We start from the raw sequence: 9,355 nt of genomic DNA on the forward strand, positions 1-9,355 counted from the left end.
CGCTACGTCATCACTGTGCGCGGCCTGTGCTGTTTTGAGAAAGACGTTTCGTCCATTTTTTGGTTTTTTTTTTTCCTCAAACAGGTAAAGATTGAATTTATTACAGATATTTCCAAAAAAAAAAAAAAAAAAAAAGCTACAGGTTTGTTGTTATTATAGTTTCCGTTTTAGCTCCCAAACCCAAAATGCGTGTTTTACGGTTTCGATTATTCGGCTGTTGCCTCGAAGCTACTGAGCAAACGTGCAACAGTTTTGTTTCATGAAACGTCGCACGACTTCAAACTGCATATAATCAGCTTTTTTTTCTTTTTTTTTTTATCCAACTGACTTTGTTAATGAATGATTAGATTGAAGCAGCGTAGCTATTTAAGCAAAAACAAGGGAACAAATGCCTCAATAAGAGTCATACAGGTTGAGAAGCAGCATGCAGGCGAGGAGAGTGAATTTCCGATTTTTAGAAGAAAGACACTTTTATAAAGATCACATTAAGGTCTATTTAGACCTGACAAATATCCAACTACACTGAGACTTATCAAATCTGCAGACGCGTAAGATTCCCTAACACGTAGCTTTAAATTTAAATTGATCATTTGTGTAACAACGAGAGGTTTGACATTGTTTGTTCAACAACAAATCAGATGAAAAGATATTTAAACAAGCTGTGTTTAACCTGTCTGAATACAGCAGCAGGTAATCTGTGGTTCTACAAAAGGACATTAGTACTTTATTTATCAATATATTGTTTTCTCCACATAACTGGTTATTAACTGATACCAAGTTGTGCGGCCATGTTGTTCAGCTACTCTTCTCAAAACTAAATCAGAGAGACTGAACTCACTCTCGTGTTGAAAAGTCCTGTTGCAGTCTTACCATCTATCCCTGATTTTATAAAATACCCAAAATAGCAAATTTTGGATTATCAAGACGTACCCAACCATAGCTCTGCAACTCATTGTTACTTTTATGATTTGATTAGTGTTTAGGTAAATGTTTGAGAAACAACAAAATGCTCATATGCAGTATGTGGTTATTCAGATGAAATGTTTCATTCAAGATCCAATATTATTTAGACTTCCACCATTTGGATGTTTGGCTTGCACTGGCTCTAATAATTTCATAAATGCCTCCGGCCTCCGTGTTTCAGGATGCCTCTACCTCCGGCGCTGCTGGCCCGCTTGGCCAAGAGAGGGATTGTTAAACCCACAGAGCAAGGTAGCAGCAAGGAACACTGTGTTCACAGCATACAGACATTTTTATTTATCCTTCATATTTTTGTCATGCAATAACCTTTCTCCTTCAAATCATTTAGAAGTAGATGAGGAGATTATTGCTGAAGATTATGATGACAACAACGTAGACTATGAAGCCACCAGACTTGAGAATCTACCTCCAAACTGGTACAAAGTGTTTGACCCAGCTTGGTATGTACATTTTCTTTCTATGATATGTTGTTACCGACTGAGTAATTTGCATACCCTCAATTATTATCATTAGTATATACTATTATTATAGAGGCTTTGTGATGAGAGGTGGTTGTAATGATATCATTTTGCAATGGAAACTGCTAGAATCAAATAAAATTAACCTGTAATAAACTCCATGTTATCATGAAAAGACAGACAAATTCATGATTAACCTCTTAAATACTGAACATATTTAGGTTTGTTTTTTTTTATAGTTATTGTGTTACCGAAAATAAGCTATTCTGTCTTATAGTGACTGCAGTACATTTACACTAATTACTGCGCTTTGGTGCATTGTTAATCATTAAAACGTGTATTCAACCAGTTTCCTTATTCATTACATAGATTGCTCGTTTATATATATATCACAGATCATTATTCACACAGTGGCTGAAAATTCATCTGCTTTGCTTCTTCTTCCTTCGAACTAGTGGTCTTCCATATTACTGGAATGTGGAAACAGATTTGGTGGCCTGGCTCTCCCCAAATGACCCGTCTGCAGTGGTAACAAAAGCTGCCAAGAAATTAAAAGGTATGATGTTATAAAGCCTCTATTCTCTCTAAATTGTAGTTAAAACAGAAGTGAATGGTGTGTTCCTTGGCAAAATGAGTTAGCTGAAGGTGACTTCTTGTCTCAGCTGTGGCTTGGTGGTTTGAGCAAAATGCTACCTAACTTGACACAGATTTGGCTGGTCGTTAACATGCTGCTGACATTGGAGTGAATCCAACCTGTTACAGAGGATTGTGTTTTGTGGACGTGGGTGCTGGCTCTTGGACAGTGGAACATCCTGTTTAGATTTCAAGTGCAGTATAAATGTATATCAGTGTTTAAGCCTTAAATATTTAGTTTTCTGGGGTGAATGTGGGAATTAACTTAGATCTATGTTGCGCAGTTTAAAGGTACTGTAATGGAGGGCCAGGAAAATGGTGTCACCTTTTATGGGGCTTGGCAGATCTGTGACAGCTGAGCCTGATGCCGCCTGTGGGGCCAAATGACAGGTCAACACATCATTTAACATGACTGCCCAACCAACTGTTCAACTCTATAGTGATAGCTATAAATGAACATTTTTATGGGGCAGTGTGGCTGACTAACCACAATGGACATCGGATAGTCTTCTCATGTATGACTAATTATTCCTGGTTTGATCCTCATTTGGCAAGAGATCTCAGAATGCTGTTTTTCTGCCAAACTCTGGCAATGGTTTATTTCATGATTGCTGCCTTTTTCTTTTTTTTTTCCATAGCTGATGGAGGAGACGAACGAGTTGAAAGGCAGTTTGAGAAGCCAGACAGAGAGCGAGAACGGGACAGAGACAGAGATCGGGAAAGAGACCGCGACAGAGACCGAGATAGGGACGACGGGAGGGACCGAGACAGAAGAAGGCAGAGGAGGGAAGACATAGCTCCATATGGCAAAAGCAAAAGAGGTAATGTTTACACCAGCATTTTTTAACTGATGATGTTATTTACAGCATAAAAATGTTCCATTTATTTTCCTTTCAGGTAGAAAAGATGATGAGATGGACCCCATGGATCCAAGTGCTTATTCTGATGCTCCAAGGTACAGTATTTACAGTCCTGAGAGGCGTACCCCAGCAGCTTAGTGCCACACTTCCACTAAGTTGAAATACTTGTGAGAGATATTCTAAAAAGGAGCAAATTTGAGGCACAAGAGACCAAAATGGCCCAAATCTGTCACTAGCTTGGATTAAGATTCTGTAGAAGAAAAAAAAAAAAAGTCTATTACAACCAACTTTCAATACGCCAGTTCGGAAAACCAGTGGGTGATGTCACCACGGGGTGCCACTTGGTCACAATTCATATTTACATCTTGTGTATTTCTTGGTGGCAATTATTTCATTCATCCCTCCATCACTTGTTCTCCATAAAGTTCCTTCAGAGTGACACACAACACTCTACTGCATAATAACTTCGTGCCAACGGCGGGTGAACTGTACAATTGGCAGAGTGGCTCTTAAAGTGTAACCGTGTTGTATTTAACACCTTATTAAACTGTTCGCCTTTACAGGGGTTCCTGGTCCAGTGGCCTGCCAAAGCGTAATGAAGCAAAGACGGGTGCAGACACTACAGCAGCAGGTCCTCTGTTCCAGCAGCGCCCGTACCCGAGTCCAGGAGCTGTTCTTCGGGCTAATGCAGCTAATCAAATACCCAAAGAGTAGGCTGCTGAGACAACGGCCAGAGACGCAGCTGGTTTTCGCCTTTGCTTTCATCATAGTGTTTACCATTACAGACGTCTTCAATTCTTCTGTTTGTTGCGAAATGTGTGAGAAAAACAAAGTGGTCAGTTTCTGTAACATCAATTCATTCATATCTTGTCAAACGCGTAGAACTTTTGTAAATATGTTTTTATGACTTAAAATTGACCTCGTTATGAGGGCAACTAGTGGGTGTCATTTGCTAATAAATTTAAAGATTACTGTAAAATTGACTCATTGCAACTTCTCCTGATGTTATTTTATTACAAAATTTCAACACATTAAAATACGAAATCCATTATTTTCTGAATATTACAAAAATCAACAATAAGGGACAGCTGTGATGAAGGAGGGCCAGAAATATTCGACTAAAAATCAAATATCCAGATCAGTGGCCCGCTGATCCCACATAGTGACAAATGGAGTCATAGTCCAATGTAAAGACTTTGTCCTCGTATCGGTCGAGCTGAACCATCGCTCTGCACTTGTTCTTGTCCCGTTGGAGAATACGGCCAACCTGAACATACACAAACACAGTGATTAGTTGAAGGTTGTTTGCACTGAAATTACTGTGCATATGCGTCGGGAAAGATGCAGTAACTGTGTGCTCACCTGACCCCTGTGTTCACCCAGTACAACCATAACAGAATCATATTCACTTTTTGGAACAATGGTTTCCAGCATGTCCTGCTTCACATCTGTTGCCGCAAGAAAAAAACAGCGTGTTATTCATCGGTTAATACTTAGAGGCGATGAGGTATGACATTTGTGCGGTCTATCACAGTCGGGCACAGTAGGTTAACGATAGCAGATGTGGTGCATCTCTGTACAAGTGGTTCATTATGAGCTAACTACAAAAACTAAATTATCAATCTAACACAAGGAACATTTTCTGTTACAGCAGAAGAAAAGTTAATAATAGTTAATTTATGTGCTAGAAAATACATGTATTAAATGTTTAAAAAATGACCACCTTGTTGTCCTTAGATTAACACCGCACTTGTTTTACACCATGCCATCTAAATATACTGCATCAGCCTTCACAGGAGAGACACAACCAACAATCTGTGAGCTGGAGGAACTACCTTGCTCCACATGTTTCTTGTACAACTTTAATGAGGGAATAAAGCAACTGAAGAAAGGAAGAGAGAAAACTAACACCAAGGAAAGTGCGAAGGCGCTAATGACTAACCATCTAGCAGTCTTCCCTCTTCAGTTCGACACACACAGGTAGTTGATGTCAGGACGTCTTCCACACACATCTAGAAGAAAACCACACTTATTTTAAGAGCCATGATACAAAGCCCACCTTTGTAATGATTAACACCGTGCTGCCAAATGTATAGAACATATGGTGAACATGCCATATCTGTAACTACCTTTGAGTTGTAGTACCTGCCCCCTTTGAAAGCCTTGTCTATAAAACGAACTCTCAAGTCTCGCTGGAGCCATAAGGGGGAAGCCGGTGGCCGCCTTGCTTCCTTTACTGGAGGCTTTTCTCTGTAGAGCAAACAGAAGTAAGACACACAGCATCTCCAGGCAAAAAAAAACATTAAAAAGATATTGACCAATCCGTGGCAATGAGACAATGCAGCACGTTAAAATGTTAAATATTTACATACTTCTTGAGATTTTCATCTTTTACTGAAGACTTACCTGTCTGGACTTGATTCTCTGTGCTTCCTCTTCCTCTCGTCTTTCCCCCCATCTCTTTCTGAAGACTTATGTTTCACCACATCAACATTACTTTGTCTCTCCTTCTCCTCCCGCCTCAGTAGTTCCTTCTCTCGTTCTTTCGCCTTTTCTTTGTCTTTGTGAGCTTTACTGAGGCGACCTGGTCAACAAATATACATCATTACTACCATGGCACTGGCAAATATTACACTGCAGCCTTGTGTGTGCAATTCTTGGTTGGGTTTTTGATGACATTGAATGTGACCAGAATGAACTGAAGATATAATCTAACTTAGCATCAATGATCATAAAAACACAATCCATTATTGATCTATAAATGTTGCCCTTTTCTGTCTCATTTGTTAGGGCTACTCACTGAGGTCTTTGCTGTATTTGTCATATTCCTTGCGTCCGACTAGTTTTACAGCATACTGGCTGATCGTCACAGTTTTGCTGCCAATAGCCAGCTTCACCATAACTCGAGCATTATCTGGATCAACGCCTTCAATCTGAAGGACACGAACAAAACTTAGGAGAAAATTCAGAGAAAACAAATAGAAATCATACTGTATATAAATTGTGTCAGCAGATCTGTTGTACCTTGCCATATAGGTCTTTGTGTGCACCTGACTCCACCACTACAAAGCCCCCAGGACCCATCACGAGTTCTTCCTCCTTCTCTCGCTCCTCGCCAGGCTTTGGGGGACGCCGATGCTTGTTGGGCTCAAGGTCCTTTATTGCTGAACGGTCTGCTCCAAGACCTAAACCTTTTGGACGAAGCTGGTGCTCAATTGGCTTCACATCTCTGTGAGGAACAATAAACAGACAGAAGGATGGCAAACAGCCCTGAGGTGGATGGAGCTTCAACTGTGTGTGTAGTTAGAAGGATAAGAGTGTAGTTTTCTGTTATTACTTCTTCAGCACAATTATGGTCTACCATTAACTCTTCATCTGTATTATTTTTGACCAATGCTGCTAAATCAATTATCAATGCTTTAGCTGATGGGGGGGTGGGGATCTTGAGAAATCCCCATCACATGCTTTGAGAGTTTAGAGAGGCATCTTCAGATGTCTTGTCTGATCTGAAAAAATGTCAAAATTCCAACATAATTACTCATTAACAATATAAAATCTGTAAAAAGTAGCAAAATCTCCCATTTCCATTTGAGAGGCTGAAGTTTAATAAATTTTGGCATATTTTCTTTATTGATTTAAACAACCCACAGACGTCAGCTAAACTAATCAATAGTTCTAGCGCAAATCTGAGCAGCATAGTGGTGCAGTGTGAGCATAATTTTAAATAATTTGTTACTTACTGTTTAAAGGTGCGTCCTATTCCTTCCCCTTTCTTCCACCCCATTCCCTTCAGCATGGCGAGTCCATAAGCCTCAACGGGAACACTTTCATAATCTGCCTCTGTTGACTGACAAACACAGTGATATTAAATATTTGGGGATGCCAAGCCATACGTTAAAAAAACAAAAACAAAAAACAACTGTCTGTAAAATGTGTGATTGCGATAAGGTGCTTATGTAATCCTTTGAGTTCTGAGAGACAAACAAAAAACTGTTTATGGGAACTGACAGAAAGAAACAGTTAGTGATGTTGGTCTTACTCAGCCTTTTGGATTCAGGCTGTCAGACTCAGACCAGGCTGACTAAAGTCACCAGGCAGATGCCCTCATCAGAGCAGTGGCCCTGCTCATCTCCCTCCACTGAAGGCTTCTCTCTGAGGGACGCTGGAAGCCCACTCCCACAGCCTAGACTGCATTGACATGAGCTCCGGGCCACAGTGAGCGAGTTTCCCCTGACTCTCATGTTCTGACAGTCACATCCACAGTGATTGAGAGCAGATATGGGGTGACAGTGACGAGGTGTGTGAGGCCTCTGATGAAAAGTAGCAGAAACAGATCTGATTGGTTCCCTGCATGTCTCTGGGGAGAATGTTTGACGCCTGTCTTCCACCAAAACATTCCTGCACTGACAGAGTCCTCCATGCACATACACATGCGCACAACTGAGTAGGCACGCAGGGTGTTACTCTACACAGATGACAGTCAGCACTTTCAGACACTCAAATTTCAATCTCAAAGTGGCCAGACATTTTGTACTGTCAGGATTTTAATATGCTCACCCAAATGCCACTCTAGCAGATTATACTGTGATCTTCACATCTGATATCATTTAAAGCAATCCTACCAAAAACACGTCACATGCAATGAATTAAGTTGATCACCAACCATGAAAGAATGTGAAATTTAAATAATGAGCAACTTCCTGGTGGCTCAGTAGGTGTATTTTTCAGACTGTTCAAGATTTAAAGGTGGAAAACATCATGCTATCAGCTAGAAACATCCAGATACTTAGATGAGCCTTTTAGTGTTCACTGCAGAGTAAAGGTTCTCGACTTGACCCTTGGATTAAAAAAAAAAAGGTTTGTCATAATATTTGACTGAACACTTTATTCAATAAAACTGATCAGTTTAACAAACTCAGTTTTGCTAATCCTTATGTTTAATTAGTTCACTTAATTTCCTTCATCAAATTTCTTTCATGAGGATGACCTTTGTATGACTTTACCTAACATGAAAAGTTAGTCTAAAAGGAAAAAAAAAAAAATTCAATGGATGAATGTTTTCCCTTTTCTTGATCAGACTCCAAATCAATGCCATTTTTAACTGAAGAGCAGACAGAAGATCTGACTTTACTTACTGATTCAGGTCGTAGATCCACATTTATATTGTCTCCATCCTCAAAGCCCTCAGGCACTTTATTTTGCATCAACAAGGGGATGGTGAGATTCAGGTTACTTTGTGACTGAGGGCCATTTTGCCACTCCTCCAGCTGCCTCCGCGAATCTACAAACATAAATAAGATTATTGTAAATATAATTGTTATACTGTCAGCATGATGATGGTCTGGACTCCCAACTATGTCAATACTTTGTAGTGATGTGAAGAGTCTTTCTATTTTTATTATTTACATACTTCGTACTGAGTTATCCTTTAGGATGCGTTTCAAACACATGATCAACATCTAGCAACTGATTTTAATCCTCATATCTGTCAACTGTGAGGGTCCTACCTAAATGTACGTGTTGGTTCATTATTCTAATACATTAACTACTCCTGTCACTTTTTACTCTTGTAGCTGATCACAGAACATACATGCCCAACATTTGCTGGCAGAATATTATCTACCATATGCTGGGAGTTGAAGAAAAAGAAAAAAAAAACGGGATGTGGGATCACTCCAAACATACAACAGTCTCCATAAAAAAAAAAAAGCTACTTCCTATAACATCATATAAACATGTCAGTGACCTAAAGTATTGGATTTAACAGCTATAGACGGCATCACAGTCAGATGTATGAACAAAAGGACAATGGTTTGTTCTTTCCACCACAGAAACAAGCAGGACCAAACATCTGCATACCTTCGATGAGCTCTCTGACAGCCTGGGAGTCCACAGAGTCATGGTGCTGGGTCGTTTCCTGTGTCCTGCCGTCACTCTCCTGGCTGTGGCCTGCCCGGTCCGGTCTGTGCCAGCGGTTCTTCTGGATCAGAGGGATGATGAGCTCCTTCGGCTTCTCGGATGGTCTTGAACTGCAGACAGACAGACTGACGTTAGCCTGCTAGCTATCTTCAAACTAAAACGTAACTTAACGAGCCGATTAAAGTAAAAAAATAAATAAATCACACTTCGTATCTGCTCCGAAAGCGCAACAATTTAATTGGTTACAACTCAACGCGGAAACGCTGAAGCTAACGTATAAAACTAGCTAAATATTAGCTAGCATTAGCATACGTAGCCTACCTTTGCAATTCATTTCTATCGATTCCGGTCAAATAATCTTTGTCATCTTTCCTCTCCCCAACTTCACCAACAGACGGTTTAAATTTGCTAACTGTTTTAGTGAAACCAAACGACACGGCGGAGGCTTTTTTCTCCCCTTGCTCCTCAGACTTTGTAGCTCCCATGTCTTCTCCGTGCGATGCC

The 9,355-nt window shown here is 40.1% G+C and overlaps 2 protein-coding genes across 2 annotated transcripts; one reads left to right on the forward strand and one right to left on the reverse strand.

The window, feature by feature from the left end:
• Positions 1-12: 12 nt before the first annotated feature.
• Positions 13-3,927, forward strand: pqbp1 (polyglutamine binding protein 1). Its single transcript, XM_029505856.1, has 7 exons — positions 13-84; positions 1,145-1,212; positions 1,310-1,421; positions 1,895-1,995; positions 2,711-2,893; positions 2,970-3,027; positions 3,496-3,927. Exons 2-7 carry the CDS (start codon positions 1,146-1,148, stop codon positions 3,644-3,646), a joined length of 672 nt encoding a protein of 223 aa, XP_029361716.1. The 5' UTR covers positions 13-84; position 1,145; the 3' UTR covers positions 3,647-3,927.
• Positions 3,927-9,355, reverse strand: gpkow (G patch domain and KOW motifs). The gene is made up of 11 exons (XM_029505855.1): positions 9,173-9,355; positions 8,792-8,961; positions 8,068-8,213; positions 6,673-6,779; positions 5,957-6,161; positions 5,733-5,865; positions 5,339-5,516; positions 5,062-5,182; positions 4,875-4,944; positions 4,295-4,380; positions 3,927-4,199 (listed from the first exon to the last, which is right to left on the reverse strand). Exons 1-11 carry the CDS (start codon positions 9,334-9,336, stop codon positions 4,071-4,073), a joined length of 1,509 nt encoding a protein of 502 aa, XP_029361715.1. The 5' UTR covers positions 9,337-9,355; the 3' UTR covers positions 3,927-4,070.

The sequence above is a fragment of the Echeneis naucrates genome, chromosome 7 (genome assembly GCF_900963305.1).
Source record: "Echeneis naucrates chromosome 7, fEcheNa1.1, whole genome shotgun sequence".
Taxonomy (NCBI): Eukaryota; Metazoa; Chordata; class Actinopteri; order Carangiformes; family Echeneidae; genus Echeneis; species Echeneis naucrates.

Coding starts and splice junctions, on each gene's coding strand:
- gpkow (XM_029505855.1), bottom strand. CDS start 9,336: ATGGGAGCTACAAAGTCTGAGGAGCAAGGGGAGAAAAAAGCCTCCGCC. Junction 6,780..8,067: donor TGGATCTACGACCTGAATCA/GTAAGTAAAGTC, acceptor TGTGTTTGTCAG/TCAACAGAGGCAGATTATGA. Junction 6,162..6,672: donor ATAGGACGCACCTTTAAACA/GTAAGTAACAAA, acceptor TGTTCCTCACAG/AGATGTGAAGCCAATTGAGC.
- pqbp1 (XM_029505856.1), top strand. CDS start 1,146: ATGCCTCTACCTCCGGCGCTGCTGGCCCGCTTGGCCAAGAGAGGGATT. Junction 1,996..2,710: donor AGCTGCCAAGAAATTAAAAG/GTATGATGTTAT, acceptor TTTTTTCCATAG/CTGATGGAGGAGACGAACGA. Junction 2,894..2,969: donor ATATGGCAAAAGCAAAAGAG/GTAATGTTTACA, acceptor TTTTCCTTTCAG/GTAGAAAAGATGATGAGATG.